At 34.5% G+C, this 26,807-nt stretch overlaps 1 protein-coding gene and 2 pseudogenes across 1 annotated transcript; 1 reads left to right on the forward strand and 2 right to left on the reverse strand.

Moving 5' to 3' along the window:
- Positions 1-690: 690 nt before the first annotated feature.
- LOC132601959 (UDP-glycosyltransferase 75C1-like) lies at positions 691-11,166 on the reverse strand (annotated as a pseudogene).
- A 34-nt stretch (positions 11,167-11,200) lies between these two features.
- On the forward strand, positions 11,201-16,214 carry LOC132604416 (UDP-glycosyltransferase 75C1-like). Its single transcript, XM_060317916.1, has 3 exons — positions 11,201-11,655; positions 12,219-13,254; positions 14,786-16,214. Exons 1-3 carry the CDS (start codon positions 11,293-11,295, stop codon positions 16,120-16,122), a joined length of 2,736 nt encoding a protein of 911 aa, XP_060173899.1. The 5' UTR covers positions 11,201-11,292; the 3' UTR covers positions 16,123-16,214.
- A 644-nt stretch (positions 16,215-16,858) lies between these two features.
- On the reverse strand, positions 16,859-19,401 carry LOC132602654 (xyloglucan endotransglucosylase protein 1-like; annotated as a pseudogene).
- Between the last annotated feature and the right edge of the window lie 7,406 nt (positions 19,402-26,807).

Below are 26,807 nucleotides of genomic sequence, written 5' to 3' on the forward strand. Positions count from 1 at the left end.
TGCTAGAATTTTGCAAACCTCTGCCTTAAGGCCTAATTTTGGGTTTAACTTATGCCTTGCGAATCCCAACTTTTGCCCTACGAGTTCCAACTTATGCCTTGCGATTTTTTTTTTTTTATTAAGCTTTGGGTTCGAACCCAGGACATCTGGCTGTTAAGCGAAGGGCAAATATTAAAGACCACTAATTTGAAAGACAAAAATTAAAGACCACCCCAAAATAAGGCCAATCCGCGCAAAAAAAAAAAAAAAGACTCATGGCACAATAAACTTACGAAAGGCCCAACTATATATTTGTAACAAAAGATGGAAGGTGATTACATATAGCAACGTTTCCTTCAATGCATAGATGTAGGCCATACAATAGCATTTGTCACTTGGTTTGCCTTGCCTAAACACGCAAAAAATAGGATAAAAATATCCGCACTTGATGTTTTTACATCAAATCACGCTATTTAATTTTAGCATTTAAAATTTAAGAATACATATCATGTGATCATGATTAAATAATAAATATGCGTATGAAAGACACTGTCTAACATTTATAAGAATTCTTCACAAACCCCCTCCAATAGTTTCTTGATATTATCATGGGAAGAACTTGCAATCTTTAACATGTGGTGATATTTTTGTAACTATAAGAGGTGTCACTAAATGAAATGTTTAGAATTAAAGAGTTTCTATATATAGAAACGTAATAGTATGTCTATTGAAATAGATCAAAAAGAAAAAAACGTCATATAAAATAAAACACACGAAATATCATCTTGATGACCTAATAGTGTAAAAAATTTAGTACATCTTAACGTACAAAAATCCTTCACAAACCCTCTATGAATTTCTTCAAATTATCATGTGAAGAACCTCCAATTTTTACAGCTTCCACAGCCAAATCACTCCATTTCTTCACATTCCTTCTAATTTCTTCCCCTTTCTCTTTATTTCCCATCAAAATTTCCAAACACCTCTTCAACTCTTCCCTTTTTACAATTCCTTCCACTTCTTTTGCTCTTATTCCTATTCCCCAAACTTCCTCCACCATTTTGGCATTTGTTGTTTGATCAGAAAATTGTGGACACCCCACAATAGGCACACCACTTACCATACTTTCTAAAGTCGAATTCCATCCACAGTGTGTCACAAAACACCCTATCGACTTATGAAAAAGTACCTCCATTTGTGAACACCATGGCACAATTAAACCTAATTTCTCATTTACAACATCATCATATTCAAGATTCTTGTTTTGTCCTTCTTCTTCCCCTTTTCTCATCACCCATACAAATGGCCTTTCACTTTCGAATAATCCGCACAAAATTTCTTCTTCTTGATCTCTATTTAACACTGCCAAGCTCCCAAACGATACATACACAACTGAGCCCTCGGGTTCTGAATCCAACCATTGATGATAGTTCTTCTCGGACTTATCAAATAATTCGCATCCAAAAGACTTGTCTTTAGGATCTTTTCCATCAGAAAAAGCAGAAGGAATTCCAAAGGGCCAACTGAAAATATCCTCATTTTATCGATAATTCTCATGGATTTTTCTTCTAATGCGTTGAACGAGTTGATGAGAACACAAGAATTTGGATCATTTTCAAGATTTTGTATGTGCTCTCTCATAACAGGTATCATGATTGAAGACTGAGGACTATTAGGTAAAACTATAGTAGGAATATCGCTGCATGAAAATAAGGGTAATTCTGGAAATACAATAGGAAACGAGGGCGTAACCGTAATATCACTAACAGAACTATAAACTCCATTAGTGGAATTGAACAAATGGTGATAAATTGCAAAAGCAGTACCACATTGAATGACAAGAAAAGCTGACGGCACGTGTAAGTCACGCCCCACCAATGCAACCCATGGTAAGAGAATTGTGTACACCAAGACCGTAACGGGGTGACCCTCGTTGGAAAATTTTAGAATTGAGTGTTTTTGGCGCGTGCAAGGTCCTTGTGCAGGCAAAGAGAGAACAAGGAAATGGTGCTTCTGTTGGGATATATACTATTAACCATGTGTTTGGATATAGTATTTATTATAGAACAATTATTTATTCATTGTTTAATAAAGAATTAAATAGATCATGTATCAGTATGTGTGTCCTTTACTTATATAGTAGATGATTTAGTGTATAGAGTTTAGCTTATACACGGAAGATTAAATCGTCGGTTCTTATAAGTATAAAATTTATGTTCACAATCTAAGATGGAAATTGGACAAAGCCATCGGTATGATTGTAGCCCAAGATTAATATAATGTATCTTCGTTATAGGAACGGTATAGTTTCGTCTTCTTGTGCTAGTACATTTTGTATGTATTGAACGGACCAAGTAGAGATAAGTGTTTTTGTACTGAATATATAAAACAAATTCTCTAGTTCATTAAATGTACTTATACTCTTAATCTTGATATAATTATTATGATCACTGTGATTTGTTCATTATTTTGATTTATTAAAAGGTACGACTCAATTGCGGGTCTATGTATTCCTGGTAAATTGGATGATGTCAAATTACATTTGTGAAATAATAATTAGTTGATAGAATCCATGTCTCGACTTTGAGATTGATGATACCCCTTTATGGATGCTTATAAGTCTCATGTGAAAACCCTGCAGGTGGATTTTGTATCCGTCGCATGATGTAAGTCAAGCAGAGATTACAATACATGGATTGAGAGTACTGCTTAAAAAAACTGGGATCCATTTATATGGTTTATTTATTTGAGTCATTGAAACCTTCTCAATGTATTGTGAAAATTATTCTTGAATAAGTGTATACTAGTTGTGGTGTTTTATCTATTGATAGAAAATTTATCTTTTGTTACTAGTAGAGCTTAATTAATTCATGAGAAGAGATATTGAAGATTTCACTCAAAAGGGAGAAACGTAATATCTTGATTCTCAGGTGTATTAATTGTGAGGACAATTTGTTGTAATTAGGTATTGTGTGTCTTAATGATGTGGCGTGATTTTACGCCACAATTGACGCTTTTCGGCTATAAGTTTTACTTGTTTTTAAGCAAGTCTATGTTATTTTATGTGATTTTTAGTATGTTTCAGGTAATACGGGGTCCCTAGAGCCAAAGTGTGAAAAACAAGCAAAAAAGCTGCAAAACTGGAAACAAACTGAAGGTTCTGGAAAATTTCGTGGAAAATTACTCTGCGCGTTCGCGCAAGTAACCCACGCGACCGCGCCCACGCGCGTTATTAAGTCCACGCGTTCGCGTAGAAAGGACACGCGACCGCGCTGAAGGAATCGCGTGATTCTACGCGTTCGCGCAGAAACGTGGCGCGTTCGCGTAGAAGGAAATTCTGCCCAGTTCGACCAGAACTTGGGTTTTGACGATTTCTTCCATTCCAGTTCATATAAATAGAAAATTAGGGCAAAACATCAGAGATCTTTGGCTCAACACAAGTCCTTGGAGGCTAGGGTTTCACACCAACACATTGGAGGAGAAGATTGGAAGCACTTTAATGAGATATTCTTAATCCGTTCTTCTACTCTTGTTTTGTATTGAATATTTATGTGTGTAGTATTTATTTCAATACTTGAATCTCGTTTATGGAAGTATTCTTGATTAAAGTTTGGATTGAATCTCTTGTTTTGCTTATGTGTTGAATGATTTTATTCCTAATGAAGTGAGTTATTGTTTCTTTAATTAATCTCATGTTGAATGATTCTTAAGGGAGTAGCTAACCCTAAGACTTGCCCATTTATTTCGGTTTAAACTTGGAAGAGGCAAACTCGGGATTGGGAAAGATTAATTAACAAGAATTTGGGGCGTTAACCCTCATCTAATGGAAATTGACCTAGGAATAGGCGACACCACTTGTAGCCATATTCGGGTGTTCTTAATGCTCCTAATTGCTTTAGGGATATTCAATTAGGTAGTCTAGTTAGTCTTCGGAAGAAGCTAATTTAGAGTCATTATCCGAGGCTAAGTAATATAAACTCACCATTATTTGTAAATCATGAAATACATTGGATCGTTACTTGAGCGTAGTTTCCCTTGTATCCATGCTTGTGGCCATTGATCATTTTACTTGCTTTCTAGGTTAGTTTACATTTTTGCATTAGTTATAATTTTCTCTCAAACAAAACCAAAATATTATCCATCGTTTGGCTTTAGCTATCATTGGTGAAAATTCCTACTTTTCCTAATCGCCTACATATTGTTCTCTGTGGGATTCGACCCCAACTCATAGTTGGGTAAAATATATTTGCATACGACCGTGCCCATTCTAATTAATAGGGTGGATTTGGACGTTATCACTTAACCAGAAGAAGGGACAGAATATATGCCTTGAGCCCATGGGATAATTATAAAAGGAGAATAGAAACCTAAATTAGATTTTTTAATCCTTAGCTATGCCTAAAATGGCTATTTTGACGAATTTGATAGTTGCGGAGATCAAGAATTTTATGAACTCTTATTGACCTGAAATTTGGTGTGTTCATTGGAAACGCCCAGTAAGAAATTCATTGGAAACGCCCAGTAAGAAATAATCTTTGAGGCTGTTTAGATGGGTTTTATGTTGTTCTTTCGGATTAAAACGAGTATGAAAAATCACTCTTTATGTCAGTTTTATTTATGTTAAATCTAGAACATGAATACACATGATGATTTAATATGAATTGATATATGATAAGAATGTAGCTCATATTGTTTAATTCTTAAAGATGCTTAAATTGTTTTGAATTTGATTTTGATTATAGCTTTGGAGATGAATTATTTTGCGGACTCCAATTAACCTGAAATTTAATAGATTCATCAGAAATGACCCATTAAATAATATTCACTGTTGTGATTTGGGGTTGTTTAAATGGTGTTTTAGGCATTTTTTCTATTTCTTGAAAATTATTTTAAGGAAAAATAACTCGGTTATGATCTAATGGTGATAGAGATTCTTCCTTATGTTTTTCATGTCTAAATACTAGTGAAATAATAAATTTATGTGTTGACTTTTGGTCTTCCTCCCCATCGGATGGATTTATTATGGGTTGTCACTAGGTATAATCACTAGTTATTGATAACTTGTATTAACTCTCTATCTGAGTTACATGTTGAGTCAATGGAACTAGAGATAATGATAATGATATTCACTTGGCTTAAATTAGCAGCATACTCTTCGTTTGGGTTAGCTCTGGTTTTAAATTTATAAAGTGAATATTTTGCATCACATATATATGTTGCATGAATTGTTCTTTTATATTGAAATTTGTCATGCAAGATGCATGGATATCTATGTGGTGTGTTTTGAATTTTATATTCAATGATTACATAAACATGCTAATTTTCAGAAAGCAACGCTGAGATTATGTAAACATATTTTAAAATTTTGTTCGTTGTTCTTGATTCATGTATATTAGTATGCGAATGATGACATGTGATAAGAGCTACTGAACAAATGTATATATATTTTTTTAAATTCTATTTTGGCTGAAAAAGAAAAAAATAATTTTTTTATCCGAATTGGTCACGGTTTCGGAATTCTGATTTTTGACGAACCCGGATTGACTCGAAATTTGGTAGGTTCTCTGGAAACGGCCCACTGAGTAATACTCACCAGCTTTGCTTGTGAACTGGGCCCCTTTTGGCCATCTGGGGTCGTTTAGATGGGTCTTTTGATTGTTTTTCTGTTTTCTGGAAATTTTTTGTTAAATAAAATTTTTATTTCTTCAAACAGTAGTGGTAGAGTTCATTCCCTATGGTCTCCATTGTATATAACAGTGATATAATGAGTTTATATGTTGACGTAGGTCTTCTTCCCCATCGGATAGATTCATTATGGTAAATTACTGTGCTTCAGTCCTTAGTTAATTGATAGCTTGTCTTGACTCTCTAACTGAGTTACACGCTGGTTCAATGGAACTAGGGTTTATTAAAAGATATTTACCTAACTTAAATTAGCAGTTTACTCTCCATCTGAGTTGGTCCTGTTTTAATTTATGGGGTGAATTATCTGGCATGACTCATATATTTTGCATGAATTGTTAAGTTTCCCTATCGAATCTAACTGTTCGGTAAGCATGGTTATATGTGTGATGTGTGGTTTGAATTTTATTATTCATTCAGCATCACTGATGATCTATTTAATGATTATATCTCAAATTCTCAATAGATTTTATCCAGCCCACTTACTACTAGTCAGGAATTTCTTCTGATAGAAATAGGACATTAATTTAAAGGATGCATTATATGTAACTTCTGTTAGAAAGAATTTATTTTCAGTTTCTAACCAAACAAGAGATGGATAGTTAGTTTATTTTTCTTGTAACTCTTGTGTTATTGAAGTTTGATAAACATTTTATCTCTTGTGGTACATTGATGCGTGACCCTTTAAATTAATAACTCTTCTGAACTGAATAGTGTTAATCTGTCCCATCAGAGAATAATTTTTTTTTTCGTGAATTGAATGAACTTATTCGTGACGCTTGTGTCTGGGTCATTTTAATCTGAATAGAATTTCGAAATTGGTCAAATGATGAACTTTTGAGGTTCATTGAAAGTAGAGGCACTACCAACTTGTGAGTCATATTTAGAAGGAAAAATGACTAAGAGACCTTTTCTTTTAAAAGGAGTTAATGATAAGTTAAAATAATCCATTCTGATTTGTGTGGTATAATGAACTTCAAGGCAAGAGGTGATTTTGAGTATTCTGTGATATTCATAGAAGATTACTCATGATATGAATATATCTATTTGATGCTCTGTAAGTCCGAATGCTTTAAAATTTTCAAGGTATTTAAGACGAAAATAAAAAGCACCAGGGGAAATATATTAAGTCACTGCGATTTGTTCGTAGTGGCGAGTACCTCTTTGCAGAGTTCATTAATTACTTATTAGATAAAGGAATTGCATTTTCAATTGTCTACATCAAGTATTCTACAATAGATTGGTTTGGAAGAGAAAAGAAATATGACTCTTTTGAAGGTGGTAAGATTACTTGACTTATTTATATTTGCTTTTTCGTTTAGGGATATGTCGTAGAAACTGCGAGTTACATTCTTAATTTAATTCCCTCTAATTTAGTACCTTTGATACCCATAGAACAGTGGATTGGAAGTAAGCTAAATCTGCAACATGTTCGGATATGAGGTTGTCTAGCACACGTGTTCAAAGGGAAAACAGATAAGTGGAAATCAAGAACGGATGTACGCATGTTTATTAGATATCCAAAGGGAACGAAAAGAGATTTAATTACTGTCCTAAAAGAAAATAAGGTAATTGTTATTACAATTGCTAGATTTTTAGAAAAGGACTATTTAATAAACCAAGTTGCTAGAAGTAAACTAGTTTTATAGGAACTGAGCAAAGAAATAGCAAATGAGTCATCTAAAAATTCAGAAGTTCAAGAACATCTAACCGACAAGTCAGGGTTGACGTTCCATTGCATTTAAGTAGTGGGAGAAACGTTAATAGGCATAAGGAAACTCACTACTTTTAAGTAGTGGGAGTGATGTTGAGCAAATAACGCTATATAAAGTCGTTAATATGATAGTGTGACTATAATAGTAGTAGTACTTAGTCGTAGTGGGAGAATAATAACCAAGATCGGTTCGGTGTATACTCTTTGGAGAGTTTCATGATAGGATCCCTGAAAATCTTAGTACAGAACCGGTCATTTACGACGAAGCACTACTAGACGAAGTTGCATCAGAAAACAACGTGGTAAGTTAATTTTAACAAAGAGCTTAGTCGCTAGGACTTTTGGTAGTTGTGCAAAAGGAATACATGTGAAAGTTGTAAATGCATGGTTAAAAGTCTAAGTGGGAGATTGTTGGGGTATATACCATTAACCATGCGTTTAGACATGGTATATTCTAACAATTGTCATGGTTAAAAGTCTAAGTGGGAGATTGTTGGGATATATACTATTAACCATGTGTTTGGATATAGTATTTATTATAGAACAATTATTTATTCATTGTTTAATAAAGAATTAAATAGATCATGTACCAGTATGTGTGTCCTTTACTTATATAGTAGATGATTTAGTGTATAGAGTTTAGCTTATACACGGAAGATTAAATCGTCGGTTCTTATAAGTATAAAATTTATGTTCACAATCTAAGATGGAAATTGGACAAAGCCATAGGTATGATTGTAGCCCAAGATTAATATAATGTATCTTCGTTATAGGAACGGTATAGTTTCGTCTTCTTGTGCTAGTACATTTTGTATGTATTGAACGGACCAAGTAGAGATAGGTGTTTTTGTACTGAATATATAAAACAAATTCTCTAGTTCATTAAATGTACTTATACTCTTAATCTTGATATAATTATTATGATCACTGTGATTTGTTCATTATTTTGATTTATTAAAAGGTACGACTCAATTGCGGGTCTATGTATTCCTGGTAAATTGGATGATGTCAAATTACATTTGTGAAATAATAATTAGTTGATAGAATCCATGTCTCGACTTTGAGATTGATGATACCCCTTTATGGATGCTTATAAGTCTCATGTGAAAACCCTGCAGGTGGATTTTGTATCCGTCACATGATGTAAGTTAAGCAGAGATATAAAGGATTCAATTAGTCAATGAATTAAATTGTCAGTAATTTAATTTAATTGATTGGTATCTGTAATCTTAACACGGGGAGTTAAATAAGTTTTAATGTATGATTTCGAAATTGAACTGAGGAGTGCAGTTACGATTTTTTAGTGGAATAATTCGTAATTTATTATGGTATGATTAATTCAGATTTCTTGAATTAATTCCATAATAGGAAGCCTCGTTAATTAAATTTTGTGGTCCCTGCTGTGCCCGAATAATAAAGAATTATATGGAATATTATTTCTTGGTGGAAAATAAAGACCCAATCGGTTTTGGAAAAGGGGAAAACCCTAAACCTGTAGTTATAAAATAGGGGTCTTATTCCATAAGGAGTAAAAGGGTTTTACAAGTTTCTACTCCTTTTCCATAGAAATTCGCCCACACGAATTTCACAAATTCTGGTATTATTCGGGTTACACAGCAGAAGACTGTGAAACTGAAGGATGACGATTAACTGGATGGTGTGTGCTCGTGGTTGAAGATTCGATTCTTGGTCGCGGTCACGCTTCAAGAGATAAGTATCAATTTTATGTTTGATTAATATCTTGATTATACGTTGTCTATATTACATGCAAGTTCGATCCTGACTATTTGCTTCCGCTGCGTATGCCTGTATTCCAACAGCTTCTTCATTCTTGATTAATGTTGATGAAGAGAGTATTAATTATGATACTTAGCACTAAAGGTAAGCTTCTTATGATTGAAGTTGATAAGATCTAGAAATCAAGTTGGACTGAACGGTTATATATATAAGGGTGTCCAGGCAAAAATTTACTCATATGTTTACACTAAACGAATGTATGAATTATATATATTTGTACGTGTACTTTTCTCACTTACGCATATAGTTAATTACTAGTATCACTTCATTAAATGACTTAATCATAAATTCATGATACATAATTTAGTATAAACATATGGTGCATTTAAATTTTTACTGAAATAGTATCAAATGGACGGTTAAGCGACTAGGCAGATTAAAATTGATGATTTACGCAAATAGTCATATTTGTGTCACAATATTTGGAAATTCGTGATTTTTTCAGAGTTAGACCACTGATCTGAAGTTCTAAAAATCAAAACTTATTCAGGGTCTAATTTTTGAAAAAGTGGCCAACATCTAAAGACAACACTAAAAGAATAACTATCTAGTCTAGTTCAAATAACATGATTAAAATGGTCTTTGGTTTCATCGATCAATGAAAAGAAATTAAATATTTTATCCAATTTGTCATTCATAATAATACTTTTAAGCATTTCTTGTTTCGATCTATTTCTTCAAGAGGGAAATGGTCTTTGGTTTTCTCAATAATATAATATAACAAGATCTAGCTGTTCTAGTTTGTCACTTGTATTAAGACTTCTGGCATTTGTTAAAGGGACTTGGTAGTGAAATTAAAGTGTTTAAGTCGAAAAAAACTTGTTCTTAGGGTTATAGTTGTTAATAATTATTATTAGGGAAGTTTTATCACACAATGTGGCTGAATTCGACATTGAATATATATATATATCAAGGCACTAATGCTAAGATGGGGACAAAGGTGGATGGAGAAACTGAATGCAATATCTTTCACACGAAATATAATATATTATGTGTAGATCACTAAAATTTACATAATTAAGTATATTAAATTTTGATTCATATTTTGAAAAATAGAATTAGATCAGGTGTTAAAAACATTAAATGTTGAACCCATCAATTTTTAATTCGGCTACGTGTGGAAAAGAAAGCAGTAAGTATATGCAAGTAAATGAAACTGATGTGTTATTAAAAAATGAATTGATGATACTAACGTACGTGCATATAAATGGTCTTGAGTGATGAAGAGAAAGGAAAATATGAGGAGGACGGCTACGATATTCGGACAGGAATTGATGAAAGGGCATTCATTTTAATATTTAGTAGGCGTTTGGACATGAACTGAATTATATTTGGAAAAAGAAGAAGGTAGTATTTGAAGTTAAATTGAAAAAAAGTACTGATATTTGAAGTTAAATTAAAAATAAAAAACTGAAAATTGAAATTGTGTTTGAACATGCATTTCACTTGAAAATATTGAAGTTTTCTGAGAATTTTTTTAACATGAAAAACTGCTCTGTACCACTTTTTCAAATTTGAAAAACTTCTTTTCAAGTTTGGGGTGAAAATTGACACATTGCATATCAAACAGGTTTTTGAAAAGAAAAAAAAAACTTGAGAAAAAAGCAACAAAAAAAATCCATGTCCAACGGGCCATAAGAATATGAGAATTAACTAATTGAAGGAAGATAATTGTGCATAATGAAGATTTGTTCAGTATTGAATTTTCATTTAATAAACAATTTTGTTTTATTTCAGACTTGAACGATGAATACTTATGGGACTAAAGTGTATAAGGCGGAAAATGTAGAGACCACATTTACTAATTTACCTTTTTTTATTTTTTTATTTTTTATATTCCAATTTCCCGTTGCTTTGACAAACTGTCAATTTTGAGTTGTAAGCTCAATGGTTTTGTCATTATTTATTACACATGCAAAAATGTTATTTTTGTACTCTCCAAGTAATGGTAGTTGCACTCCCCATTCCACAGACAATGTGCCACCCTCCACCATCAATGTGTAATGTGTTATACTGTTATATATAGTTCTTGAACAAATCAACTATCCACCACAATACAAAACCAATAAAAAATACAAGTACGAAACCAAGATCTTTATTCTTCACTAGGCAAAGAAAATATGGTGCAACCCCATATCATTTTAACAACATTTCCAGCACAAGGGCATATTAATCCAGCACTTCAATTTGCCAAAAATCTTGTCAAAATGGGCATAAAAGTGACATTTTCTACAAGCATTTATGCCCAAAGCCTTATGGATGAAAAATCCATTGCTAATTTTCCAAAGGGGTTGATGAATTTTGTTCCATTTTCTGATGGATTTGATGATGGTGTTGATCATTCAAAAGACCCTAAATTTTACATGTCACAACTTCGTAAATGTGGGAGTGAGACTGTGAAAAAGATTATTCTCAATTGCTCTGAAAATGGAAGTCCTATAACTTGCCTTCTTTACTCCATTTTTCTTCCTTGGGCAGCAGAGGTATGACTTAAGTTATTATTTATGGATAATAGTATTTAAGTTTTTCAATTATTGCCAATTATGACTTTTAGTGCTTATGATATATATGACTAAGCATATTGGACCTTCAATTGATTGCAGCGGTTCACTTTTACTCTTAACACATTTACCAGATTATTGACCGCTACACTATTTAACTATCCACGTGTAATGTTAAGTTTGTATCATTACACAATGTTTGAGGGTAATATACTTTTGAATATAGTCTAAGTACTGAATATAGTCTAAGTACGTATAACATATTTGCTGCATAAAGGGATCCAGAAGACGCATTTTTGTTGCTTGAAGGTTAAATATACATGCTTAGACATTATATACAGTGACTAAAATCATAATTTATCAGTATGGTGGGCCAAAAGTACTATTATTTTTTAAATATATTATGTTTCAACATGTCCTCTCACATTTGAACCCAAGATCTTCTGTACCGATACCATTAAAATGTGGGGTTATCTCATCTAAAACCTTTAATTATTAAAAATAGCACATTTTCAATTATTTAATTATATATTATGTCTCAATAGGTCGCTCGTGAAGTTAACATCCCTTCTGCTCTCCTTTGGAGTCAACCAGCTACAATATTGGACATATACTATTTTCACTTTAATGGTTATGAAGAACAAATGGCTAACGAATCCAATGATCCAAATTGGTCCATTCAACTTCCAGGGCTTCCACTATTGAAAACTAAAGATCTTCCTTCATTTTTACTTCCATCAAGTGCAAAAGGAAGCCTTAGAGTTGCACTTCCCCCTTTCAAAGAATTAATAGACACATTGGATGCTGAAATTAATCCTAAAATTCTTGTGAATTCATTTGATGAATTAGAGCCTAAGGCACTCAAAGCAATTGAAGGTTACAAGTTTTACGGAATTGGACCACTAATTCCTAGTGCTTTTTTAGATGGAAATGACCCTTTGGATTCTTGTTTTGGTGCTGATCTTTTTGAGAAATCAAATGATTATATGGAATGGTTAAACACAAAGCCAAATTCAAGTGTTGTTTATATATCATTTGGGAGTCTAATAAATCCATCAATAAGTCAAATGGAGGAGATATCAAAGGGGTTGATAGAAATAGGGAGGCCATTTTTGTGGATAATGAAAAAAAATGAAAAAGACAAAGAAAATGCGAAAAAGATTGATTGTATTGAAGAGTTGGAAAAAATAGGGAAAATTGTCCCATGGTGTTCGCAACTCGAAGTTTTGAGACATCCCTCTCTGGGATGTTTTGTTTCGCACTGTGGATGGAATTCGGCTTTGGAGAGCTTAGCTTGTGGAGTGCCGGTCGTGGCGTTTCCTCAATGGACTGATCAAATGACAAATGCCAAGCAAATTGAAGATGTGTGGAAGAGTGGAGTGAGAGTGAATGTGAATGAAGATGGTGTTGTTGAGAGTGAAGAAATGAAAAGGTGCATTGAGTTGGTTATGGATGGAGGGGAAAAAGGGGAAGAAATGAGAAATAATGCTAAGAAATGGAAAGAATTGGCTAGAGAAGCTGTGAAAGAAGGTGGATCTTCACATAAGAATTTAAAGGATTTTATTGATGAAGTCGCTAAAGGTTACTGATATGTTTTATAACTTAGTCTTTAATTTATACGGCATTTTGTTTTTCTCTTTTTTGTATCCTTTGCTTATTATTTGTTAAGAATAAAATGAAAATAGCTTCTATGTTGTTCGGTCTTTTAGAAAACGTCAACGGGTGCGTGTTGGATCATACAAAGGTAGCGAATTTTTGAAGGATCTAATACGAGTGCGGCAACATTTATGAAAAGTTCGAGCAACATAGGACAACTTAGTGGTCTTGGTATTTCTATATATTTCAAGTTCAAGATTCTACTTACTGTGTGACTTTTAAATTTTACTTAATAAAATCCAAGTTGAGAAAGTATAAAAAGATCATGTCAAGTTATAGTCATGTTTTTGAGTTTCGAACGGGAGATTTGGTTTTGTAATCCATTACAAATGTTATTTTTGTTATATGATCCTTTTAATACGATCAGATCAGTAAACAAAACACAAGAAATCTTTGTCAAAAATCATTTCCTCAGTAAATTCATGTTTTACTTTAGTTGCTTGATTAAAGCACTATTACTTTGTACAAGAAAATCGAAAATATAAATATTTTAGAACAATGTCATGTACATCCTTTTTCTACTGATGGGGACCAGTTTATATGTGCAATAACTGAGATCTTAATTCTTGTGAAATGCTTTATCAATCACAAACTTTTGGATTCTATATATCAGTGGCAGGCTGACAGCCATGTATTCACCTTTTCAATTGTAATGATTCTCATATTATCAACTCAAGCTAACAATCAGATATCTCAAGTTCAAACCCAAATAATGGAGAGATTTTAATAAACCCTAGAGAACGCTTTCGCCTTTAATGGACTTTTACATGACGCAAATTTCGATTAGTTGGACCAGTGGGTTTTGGATGCTTCAGTGAAAGAAGTGATGAAATGGATGTAACCCCCCTCCATTCTTAATTATCGATCCCGAATTCAAGTCTTGGGAATGAAAAATCCCTTTGGTAGAGACCGTTTTCGCCTTTAATAGACATTATGACGATATGGATCTTAATTAGTCGGACGGTTAAGAAAAAGAACCCCTAAAATGGATGCCTCGAAGTGATGAAATGGATGTAACCTCTCCATTCTTAATTATCGATCCCGAATTCGAGTCTTGGAAATGGAAAACCCCTTTGGTAAAGCCCCACTTTCGCCTTTAATAGACATTACGACCATATGGATCTTAATTAGTCGTACCAGCGAGTCACTTATACCAGATATTTAAGAAAAAGAACTAGACAACATGTAGTGCGGGTAGCTATGAATTTGTGGCTACATTTGTACATGGAAAGATATTTAAATGCACAATGATTAAATGTGAATGGATGTTCTCTTCACAACGTCAATTTGCTACAGTGTCCACTCATTGATCATCCACACGCTCCATCAGACAACTCTGCCTAGTTTATATCATTTAACACCAAGAAAAAATATCTACAACCTCAACCAATTCTTTACCTAACAAAAATGGAAACTTTGAGTGATGATTGCCATGTTCTTGTTGTTACATTTCCAGGACAAGGAAACATCAATCCATGTATTCAATTTTCCAAGAATTTGATCAAATTGGGCGTAAATGTCACATTCTCCACAAGTCTAACAGCTTTCAATCGAATCTCGAATCTTCCAAATATACAAGGATTAACATTTGCTCCTTTCTCTGATGGTTTTGATGGCAACTTTAAAGGGTCAATAAACAATTTCCATGAGTTCAATGCTTCATTCAGGACTAATGGTTCTGAATTTGTGACGAATTTAGTCGAAAACAGGACGAAACAGGGCCGTCCCTTTAAGCGTATCATCTACACGACGTTAACTGCTTGGGTCGGTTTACTGGCCAAGAGCATAAACGTTCCATCGACGTTTCTTTGGATTCAACCAGCCACAGTCTTGGATATTTACTACTATTTTTTCAATGGATTTGAGGATTCTATCAAGAATTGTTCAAAGGATCAATCTTTAGAGCTTGATGGTCTGCCAGTTCTGTCTCGTCGTGATTTCCCTACGTTCGTGTTTGCTGATTCGAACGATTGGACATTAGTGGCCATGAAAGAACATGTTGAGTTACTGAATAGCGAGATAAGTCAAAAAGTGCTTGTGAACACTTTTGATGCTTTAGAATTTGATGCTTTGAGGGTTTTAAAGAATGTGACTATGTTGGGAATTGGCCCTTTAATTCCTTCAGCTTTTCTTGATGGAAATGATCCTTCTGATACTTCATTTGGAGTTGATATGAGACAGAGTTTAGATAATTACATGGACTATTTGGATTCTAAGGCTAAAGAATCAGTAATATATATAGCATTTGGTAGTTATGCTCAAATACCAAATCAACTAGTGGAAGCAATTGCTCAAGGATTAGTGTTGTGTAAAAGGCCATTTTTGTGGGTAATTAGAGAGGGACCTAACGGTGAAAATCCATTTGAAAAGTTGAGTTGCAAAGAGGAATTGGAAGAGTTAGGGAGAACAGTGCCTTGGTGTTCACAGGTGGAGGTTCTTCAACACCCTTCTGTGGCATGTTTTTTGACTCATTGTGGATGGAATTCGAGTATGGAGAGCTTGGCTTCGGGGGTGCCGGTTGTGGCGTGTCCACTTTGGAGCGATCAATTATGCAATGCAAAGCTTCTTCAAGATGTTTGGAAGACTGGAGTGAGAGTGAGCGCCAATGATGAAGGCGTTATTGAGAGGAATGAGTTCGCAAGGTGTATGGAGATTGTGGTTGGAGATGGGGAAAAAGGGGAAGAATTAAGAAAGAATGCCAAGAAATGGAGGGATTTGGCTAAGGATACCATGAAGGAAGATGGTTCTTCTAACGTCAATCTCAAGGCTTATGTTCATGAGGTTTTTGCTTGATGAATCATTTGTATGTTAAAAGATTTTAAAAAAAGAAAAAAAGGAAAAAACTATGGTCATGCAGTTCAATAATAGCTTCTTGTTCATATCAACATTAGTGGCATTGTTTTTTTTTTTTTATAATGCCAGTGTTCGGGCCACCTTGTGCATACCACAACTATTTCATCGAATCTCACTAATGTACGTATCGAGTAATTCGACCCACCAAGACATTAGTATCAAGTGCTAAAACGTTTTTATAAGTAGTTACGCGTTTGAATCGAAGTGCTAAAACATGACATGATATAATGCCTTAGTTGTATGTCTAGCTTAATTTGATACTTGTGCAGATACAAGAAAACCTTATTTGAGCACAAAAAGTACATCTGATTCAGTAATCTGCAATCCAAACTGCTCTGTTGCCTGCTTTCTTTGTGTTCTTGGTCTGGTTCTTGTTTTCGTTGGTTAGAGGTTGGGGGTTTCAAGGGCAGATGTACCATTAAACGTACGGGTTCAAGTGAACCAAGTAACTTTTATTTAGACCTTGTATATGTGTTAAAATCTACTAAATATGTACAAATATTAAATTTTAAACAAAGTTACTCAAATGATCAGTGGGTTCACTGACATTCCGAACCTATAAAATTCAAATCCTAAATCCGCTTCGGGGTTTCTAAATGAAAAGTTCTCTGTACGGTAGTATTAGATATTGAGTTACAATTATCAGATACAAAAATACACCAGCAGGGTCAAAAGATACAACAAGAAACCAACAAAGTATTTATTTCATGTAAGCACTACGTATCAACATGAAATCAGAAAAAAAAAAAAAGTAACAAAAATTCCCCATACTATGATACCAACTAAAATCATAACATATTCAACATAGAACCTATGTTACTTGGGCTCTTAAAAAATATCGTCAGTTGCATGTTTGATCCTACAAGAGTAAAGCATTTTTGAGGATCCAACATGAATGCAACAACATTTTTGAAGAGACCGAGCAACCAAGCATGGAACTCAAATTTTTCAACATTCTGAAGGAAACCCCTGAGGAAATCTTTTATAATCAGTGCAATAATTATAAATCATGAAGTTCCTCTGGACCCATCTTAGTCTTCTTGTTCCATTGGCATCAAGTTCTTGATTTTGCCATTTTGCATCTGAGAACTGAGATTTGCTAAATTTTTGTGCATGGAAATTTCTGTAATAAGCTGTGAATGGTGCTTTAGACCAATCAGCTTTAACTAATCCACCCCTTGTAGCCCAATCATCAGCATTCCATAGACTTGAGTAAATCCTCATTGGTTGGTTATTGGGAAATGGTACACCAAGTGATTCAGCATTTTTGAAAACTCTAATTGGAGTGTTGTCCACCAAGAAACTGAAAAATCCAAATAAACAATGATTAGCACATGCACATTTAGGACAGGTTATCGTGGTTCATCTGAGCTCATTACTTTCAGCTCGAATTATATAGTATATGCGACAAAAAAAATTAATATTGATAAACACTCACGCATACTCCGCGGTTCCATTCTATGCGATCGACTTTAGAAGAGTACCAGTGTTAAACTACTTAATTTTCAGCATGAATTTGGTTATGTTGCTCGCACACCGATACCGGAGCGGAGACATTTTTGAAAAGTACGAGCAATATAAGAATTCAGATATAGATTCTTCAACTTCTTAGAAATAAAATATACTCCATCTGTTTCAATTTATTTGAACCTATATTCTTTTTAGTCCGTGCTAAAATGAAGGATCTCTTTCCTAATTTGAAAACAAATTCACTTTATGAATGATTTACAGTCACACAAATTTTCAAGGCTTATTTTGAATCACAAGTTTCAAAAGTCTTCTCTCTTTCTTAAATGTCGTGCCCAGTCAAATGAGTTCATATAAATTGAAACGGAGGGAGTATATATTTGGAGACTATATTAAAACTATAAGACAAAAGTTAATATATAATTCAAACCACATAAAAATCTCTTAAGACTGCCAAAATATCAAAATGAAACAATTGGTGTGTATATGTATAAAATAAGATTAAATTCTGAACAGACTGACTTTAACTTCTGAATTCACGTATGATAATTAAACAGTGGTTTATGTAGTGAATCATAAAATAGAGTTATCTTTTGAATATATACAACAGGTCTGCTCTTACATGATGTATTGGGGTTTCCATATGATTGAGTAGGCATGGAAGTTCTGGTAGGATCAAACCAAAGGTAAAATTGCTGCTCTTTGTTTCCTTTGCCTTGGCTGAAGACGTTTGTATGGAGAATATATGGTTCACCAGTAACATTTCCTAAGAACTCAAAGTCAATTTCATCATGAGTTGGTCCTTGAGAAGATATCTGCAAATATAAGCCCAATAAGAAGTTAGAAATAGCGTTTAATACCACCGTATTTTAGGTGACCTGATAGTGTAAAAATTTGAAGATCACCGATTTATAGAAGTCAAATTCTATCTAATTGGAGCAGGTAAAAGATTATTCTGATGTGCAAAAAATACATGACCAGTCAGGTTGTTTCCTAATAGTAGCAGAATATGGATGATATGTAGTTGGCTTTTATATGTGGAAACAAGTTGCTTGTGAAGTGTACAATAGCATCCTATTAGTAGTAGTGATAGTAGACTATACATTATTATTAATAAGAGAGTTTAACTTACACTGGTAGGGTAACTAAAAAAATTATTTTAACCTATATTGCTTGAACTTTCTAAAAATGATGTCACACATGAGTTAGAATCTCAAAAAAATATACTATTTTTGAAGGATTCCACACGCACCGTGCAACATTTTTTAAGAGTCCGACAAGCTCAGCAGTTAGCGTTTTTAAGTTAAATCGATTTAAGAAAACTTACATAGTATGCAGTGACAGTGCCAGCAGAATTTCCAGCAACAAGTTTGAGTTGCATATCAATTCTCCCAAAAAGACACTCATTTTTGGATTGAAAACCAATACTCTGTCCAAGGATAAAGAAAGAAGTTGGCCTCCATTAAAAATCTTGGCTCTATTGCCACCCCAATTTAAGTCAAATTCTTGAAAGAAATTTCCACCGTAAGAAACCATGCAAGAATTCACAAGGACAAAAAGAATAAACAACATTCTTGATAACTCATAATGGGAAAATCCCATTTGTTTTAGCTAGCCAATCTATGGATAGAAGTGAAAAAGTTTGATTTTATTGTTTTGGTTAAACTTAGGTGCCTTTTGGCCATAAAAATTATTCACTTTTTTCCAATTTTTTTTTTTACTTTTTTTCGAAATCAGCGTTTGGCCATAAAAATTCTGAATACAACTTGAAGTTGTATTCTGGAATACCAAAAACTCAAAAAACTTATTTTTCAATTTTTTTCCACTTTTTTTGTAATTACATTTCACCAAAAATTATAATTTCAAAAACTATGGCCAACTCCAACTCCAACTCTAAAATTCCAAAAAAAAAGTGTTTTTTTTTTATTTATGCACAAACGGGGCCTTAGAATGTTTGTTATTTGCTTGTGCAGGGAAATGGGGTTTAAAGGGAGCTATATAAAAGAGAAGGGAGCTATACGTGACATCTTCCTAGCCCTTCAAAATTATTGTACCCTCAAATAATTTTTTACCCACTAAAATAACTTAATCCGACCCAATTTTTTTTTCCAGCAAAAATAATACGGAATTATTTTTATTTTATTTTGCTGGAAAATTATCCGTATTATTTTTGCTGGAAAAAATAATTCGGGTCGAGTTGAGTTATTTTAGTGGGTAAAAAATTATTTGAGGGTAAAATAATTTTGAAGGGCTGGAATAATGTCACGTGGCAGTAGTTAGACATAAGGGTATAATTGACTCCATAGTATAACTGTAAGGGTATAATTGACCCTAAAATATAACGAACGATATGAATAAATTATTTTTCAAAGTACAGGAGTAATTTTGACCCTTTCCCTTTTTCGTTTGGCATCGGATGGTTTAAGATCTTTGATATTTTATTTATGGGCGGAGAGAGGGGTGGGTGGGTGGTGCGTTAAGAAAGCGACACATTCCTTCGATTAATGTGAGACACTATAACATTTTTTGCACATTACAGGATATATAATTGGCGCGTGAATAATATAAATGAGAGCCTAAGATTAGAAATACAATATCAAGAATAAGTGTCTGACTTTGACATCACGATAAGAAAACAACCATATCTCTGAATTAATATAAGACACTATCAAAGGGGAGTGGAGCCACGTTTATCAAAGGGAGCTTTAAGTCACTTTGCTAAAAAATTATACTGTATATATAGGTTAATAAATATTCTTATATGTTTATATATAAATTGTTGAATCTTCTAAATAAAGGAGTTTTTAATTCTAATTAGCTTGATGAAAGTCCCGTTTTTGCCATTGGATACTGTACGAGAGGCGAACCTAGTACATTAGTTGTGAGTTCGGTTGAACCAGTAACGTTGGCTCAAACCTTGTATATGCATTAAAAGTTTAATAAATTAGCATAAAAAATAGATTCCAAACCTAATTAATCAAATGAGTTATGATAAAAATCTAAACTTAAATTCATAAAGTTTAAATCTTGAATCTGCCTCTTATTGTTTTAGTGGTGTGGGGTATGATTTTGACCAGTGAGTGTAAGCCAGCTAAGCTAGCCAGATCAAATGTAATGACAAAAGTACAATAAATCAAAAGAGTTATGAAGAGCAGGAGAATTGTGTTGTCTTGTGTTATCTTTTAAATCCTCATTAGCTCATTCTCCAAGTAGTTCAAATATTTGTAGTACTTTGGTTTAATTTTATTTGGCTTTAGTTTGGCAAGTTTCTTATGACTTTTGTTGATAAGGCCAACAACTTTCACCGCTGACAAATAATTGCAAATAATTGTCATGTTATAGGCTAGCATAGTGAAAAGTTTTACCTAAGGGGTGTATTGATTATTAAAGGCTCAAATATTTCATTCAACTATCGGAAATGGTTCATTTATACCATTCGTTAATAGTTTGGCTTATTTATGCCATCGCCGTTGCCAAAATGGCTCATCCATGTCATTTTTCATTAACGCCGATTTTACAATACTAGATATGACACTTGACCTCCAATTATTAGTCCACGTCGTTTAAGTAAACCAACACAAATTTATGGGTCAAGTTTTAGTTTAATTTAGTATTTATTTTGTGCTGGTTTAATTAAACGATGTAAACATCTAATTGGAGGTCACGTGTCATATCCCGTATTATAAAATCGACGTTAATGAAAAATTGCATGGATGGGCCATTTTGATAACGACGATGGCATAAATGAGCCAAACTATTGATGAGTGACATAAATGAGTCATTTTCGATAGTTCAATAGCATATTTGAGCCTTTTCCGTTAAAGCAATAAAGGAGAGGGATAAAAACAGTATATTTGTTAAGTCAATATTGGAATATGATCTACTTGTGGAAGAAAACATTATGAATTTATTTTTTGATATTCTATCATGCGCATTGGAATCTGGGAGTATTTGTAGTACTTGTATTTATTTACGTATTTAATAAACAATAAAAGTGATAATAAATCAAATTTAGTCAAAAATCATAAGTGGATCACTTTAAATTTATGAATTTTCAGTTTAAAAGCACTTTTGATTTAAAAAAGATTTTTACTTATTATCTTTTTGTAGTTACCTAAGTATCTGGCCAAAACAATTAATCTTTAACTCTCTATGTTCAGTTGTTGTCTTTCATCCTTCTACATGTAGAGATACCTTTTAAAATATATTTGTTCTTTTTTACCATACATGTCAATGTTTTATTATCGGTTTCAACGGTTATTCAAATACGTAATTGCTTCTTTACAAAATCAGTTTCAGTACTTAAAATTATTTTTTTGTGCTCAATGTTTATAAGCTATTTTCAATCAAGAACCACAAACAATTTTCTGTTAGTATCCATGTCAAGAAAAATCTTCCTTTCTAATTTTCACAAAATTAAGACGCCCTTGTTCCTCTTATTTGTACTTTGTTAAGCAGCGCCTAATTTACCTTAAATTACTCATGGATTTTAATGAGGATTATTAAAATCATCTAAAAAATCAAAATAGAGAGTATCAAATAAAGGAAGTGAACCCACATTTTGGCTAGCTGGCATTTATTCTTGCTTTACTGACCATTAAAATGCTTTTTCACATAGACAAAAGTTAGGTCTCTGGTCAAGAATCATTCATTATTCACAGCTTTGGCATTAAATTTAGTCTATTAAAACTCGAGTTATATAAAGAAGACACAAAGAACTTTTTTTTTTTTTTGGCAAGTTTCACACCCCAACTATCACATGTTTTTTTTTTACTTGAAGTACACCATTTATGTATTACAACACATCTCAACTATCTGTTGCTCCCTTTTCTACTTGAACAATAATAGTTGAGGTGTGTTTTAATACATAGATGATGATAGTTCAGGTATTAGAAATGGAACAACTGATAGTTTAGATGTAAAACTCGCAAAAAAAATGATAGTTCAGATGTATTTTTGACTATTATCTTTTAAAACTCCTTTAATTTTTTTTTTTTTTTAAAAAAAAAACTTCTTAAGAGGATTTATACAGTACTACAGTTGAACCCAATTACCAGAAAGTAAAATATGGGCTACTGAAGTGAAAATAGATCGAATATTTTCTACTAAATTTGAATTTGGTGAGACCAGATGAAATGCATCACATTTGTTTATTGTTTAATTCTTAGAAATGACTATCATGTCAATTGGGACTGTTTATTTTTCTTTTATTAAATCATCCAGCTGGTTTTTTTTTATAAAAAAAAATCAACCGCTTTATTGTAATAATTTTGTTGCTGTCGTCAGTGTATACTTGATGTATAACACGTATATAATCAATTTATTGTCAGCGTGTAGTAATTAATTATGTACATAGTAGCTATTTATACACAATGTATACTAGATAAAATTTGTAAAATAAAAATTAGTTTTTTTTGTTCTTGTTGGGGGCTTTGTTGTGCTGTTGCAAAGCCGTAATAATTTGTATCCATCACACATATATACTCAAATGCAATGAAATAGACATGAAAAATTCACATAACCGACCATTACTCGTTAATATAGGATTGGGATGTCGTTATTATTACTTTAAATTTATTTCTTGTTTTAAAGTGACAGAGAAAGAATTTTAAAATTAATAATAAAAAGAAGGTTTTAATGTCAGCCTCTGTCAAGGTTGTCTTTGTGGGACAAGTCTGAGACCAGTCTATCAAGAATTTTAATTTATATGACTATATATACATCGTGCAATCTGCTCGTTAAAGCCAAGTGCAATTTTTGGCCAAGCAAAGTGCAGTACGTTGAATAGCAGACAAAAGATTTTCAATAATGGCAATAGTCCAGAAACATTATCTAATATTAGCTGTAATGAAATTGACATTCTTGAGATTTGAAAAGAAGAGAATTTTTCATAAATAGCTAGAGTTACAAAAACTCAAAATGTAGCTATATGTATTGTAATTTAGTGAAACTATAGGTACCATAAAATAAACCGTGGTCTAACTCAACATCAAAAGTTGACTCACGAGGAGAGGATTGCCTAAAACCGTTTAAGGAGACCAAACACCCTTTTTACCCACTGTTATGGAATTCTACCAAGCTATATATGGTAAGATACAATCCATATGTTTGCTAACCCGCGTTATTTTTCCTTCAAAAAAATATGTCAGTTCTACTTTGCTCTTAATCAGTAGCGGCTTTCATCAAGCGGGTTCAATATATTAAAAATAAATACGCAAAAAAGCTAACAACAACAACAACAACCCAGTGATATCCCACATCGTGGGGTCTGGGGAGGGTAGAGTGTACGCAAACCTTACTCCTACCAAGATAGGACGACTGTTTCCGAAAGACCCTCGGCTCAAGAAAAGCATAAAAGCATAAAAGCATAAAAAAAGTCAGATAAGGCTAAGAAATTCAAAGCGACATGGAAAAGCAATAAGATAAAATAAAATAATGCAATCGACACAGATACCACAGGATAGTCAAAACACAAGAAATAACAGATAGTTGCAAAATCGGAGCACAAAAAATTATATTGCGATACTGAGACTACTAATAAGAACGGATAACGAGACTATATACTAGTCTTCTACCCTAATTTGGGTCCTCCAAACCCTCCTATCTAACGTCATGCCCTCGGTAAGCTGTAATTGCGCCATGCCGTGTCTAATTACCTCTCCCCAATACTTGTTCGTCCTACCCCTACCTCGTCTGAAACCATCCATGGCCAACCTCTCACACCTCCGCACTGGGGCATCTGTGTTTCTCCTCTTCACATGCCCAAACCATCTCAATCTCGCTTCTCGCATCTTGTCTTCCATTGAGGCCACCCCCACCTTATCCCGAATATCCTCATTCCTAATCCCGTCGCTCCTGGTGTGACCACACATCCATCTCAACATTCTCATCTCGACAACTTTCATCTTTTGAACGTGAGAGATCTTAACTGGCCAGCACTCCGCCTCATACAACATAGTCGGTCTAACCACCGCTTTGTAGAACTTGCCCTTAAGTTTTGGTGGCACCTTCTTGTCACATAGCACTCCAGAAGCAAGCCTCCATTTCATCCACCCTGCCCTAATACGATGTGTGACATCATCGTCAATCTCCCTGCTGCCTTGCACAATAGACCCAAGGTACTTAAAACTACTTTTCTTCTGGATGGCCTGGGTACCAAGCCTCATTTCCACGCCAGCCTCCTGAGGTGCTTCACTGAACTTACACTCCAATTACTCTGTCTTGGTGCTACTCAGCTTAAACCCTTTAGCCTCCAGAGTATGTCTCCAACCCTCCAGCTTAGCGTTAACTCCGCTATGAGTCTCGTCAATCAGGACTATGTCGTCCGTGAAAAGCATACACCATGGCACCTCACCTTGAATTTGCCGTGTCAATCCATCCATCACTAAGGCAAATGGAAAAGGACTAAGAGCTGATCCTTGATGCAACCCCATCACAAATGGAAAGTGCTCTGAGTCTCCTCCCACTGTCCTTACTTTGGTTTTGACTCCCTCATACATGTCCTTGATCACCCTGATGTACGCCACAGGTACACTTTTAGCCTCCAAGCATTTTCATAGGATCTCTCTTGGAGCTTTGTCATAAGCCTTTTCTAGGTCAATGAATACCATGTGTAAGTCTCTCTTCCTCTCCCTATACTACTCCACTAATCTTCTCACCAGATGGATGGCTTTTGTAGTTGAGCGTCCCGGCATGAATCCAAACTGGTTCTCTTAAATAGACACACCTCTCCTCACCCTCATCTCCACCACCCTTTTCCACACTTTCATAGTATGGCTTAGCAGTTTGATACCTCTATAGTTGTTACAACTCTGGATATCTCCCTTATTCTTGTACAGATGGATCATTACACTCGCCCTCCATTCTTCGGGCATCAATGCTATCTTAAAGATGACATTAAACAACCTAGTCAGCCACTCCAAATCTGCCGGCCCCGCGCTCTTCCAAAATTCCCCAGGAATCCCGTCAGGTCCGATCGCTCTTCCCCTGCGCATCCTACGAACAACACCTCTAACCTCCTCAACCTTAATACTCCTGCAATACCCAAAATCACGCCGCCTTCCTGTATGTTCTAAATCTCCCAGCACAATGTCTCTGTCCCCTTCTTCATTCAAGAGTTTGTAGAAGTATGACTGCCATCTCCGTCTAATGAGAGTCTCCCCTACCAATAGTTTTTCATGTTCATCCTTGATGCATCTTACTTGATCCACATCACGTGCCTTTCTCTCCCTCGCCTTGGCTAGCCTGAACAATTTCTGGTCCCCTCCTTTCTCTTCTAGTTCAGCATACATGCGTTCAAAAGCTGCCGCTTTTGCCGACGAAACCGCCAACTTCACCTCCTTCCTCGCCATCGTATAAAGCTCTGTGTTTGTCCACTTCTCCACCTCATCCTTGCTTTCTATCAACTTCGCATACGCCACCTTCTTTGCTACTACTTTCCCTTGAACTTCTCCATTCCACCACCAGTCTCCTTTATGCTGGCCACGACTACCTGTCTAGACCCCCAACACTTCCCTTGCTACCACCCTAATGCAACTAGCCGTCTTATCCCACATACTGGTCGCATCCCCCTACTATCCCAGGCCCACATATCCTTCAATTTCTCTCCCATCTCCAGTACACTAATCGTGGTCAAACTACCCCATCTGATCCTAGGTCGATCATCCAAGACCCTCTTCTTCCTCGTCCTCTTGATCCCTAAATCCATCACCAAGAGCTTATGTCGGGTTGTAAGATAGTCGCTCGAAATGACCTTACAATCTTTGCACATACCTTTATCATCATTCCGAAGGAGTAAAAAGTCTATCTGAGTTTTAGCCACCGAACTACGGAAGGTTACCAAGTGTTCCTCCTTCTTTGGGAAACTCGAATTGGCTATCACCAACCCCAAAGCTCTTGCAAAGTCCAAAAGTGAGACTCCTCCTCCATTTCTGTCCCCGAAGCTAAAACCTCTATGCACATCATCATAACTTTCCGAAATAGTCCCGATGTGTCCATTGAAATCACCTCCCACGAATAGCTTCTCAGTAGGCGGTATGCCTCCCACTAACTCGTCCAAATCCTCCCAAAAGCGCCTCTTCTCCTCCTCGCCTAAGCCCGCTTGCGACACATATGCACTAACAATGTTCAAAGTGAGTCCTTCAACGACCACCTTAATC

The sequence above is a fragment of the Lycium barbarum genome, chromosome 7 (assembly GCF_019175385.1).
Source record: "Lycium barbarum isolate Lr01 chromosome 7, ASM1917538v2, whole genome shotgun sequence".
Taxonomy (NCBI): domain Eukaryota; kingdom Viridiplantae; phylum Streptophyta; class Magnoliopsida; order Solanales; family Solanaceae; genus Lycium; species Lycium barbarum.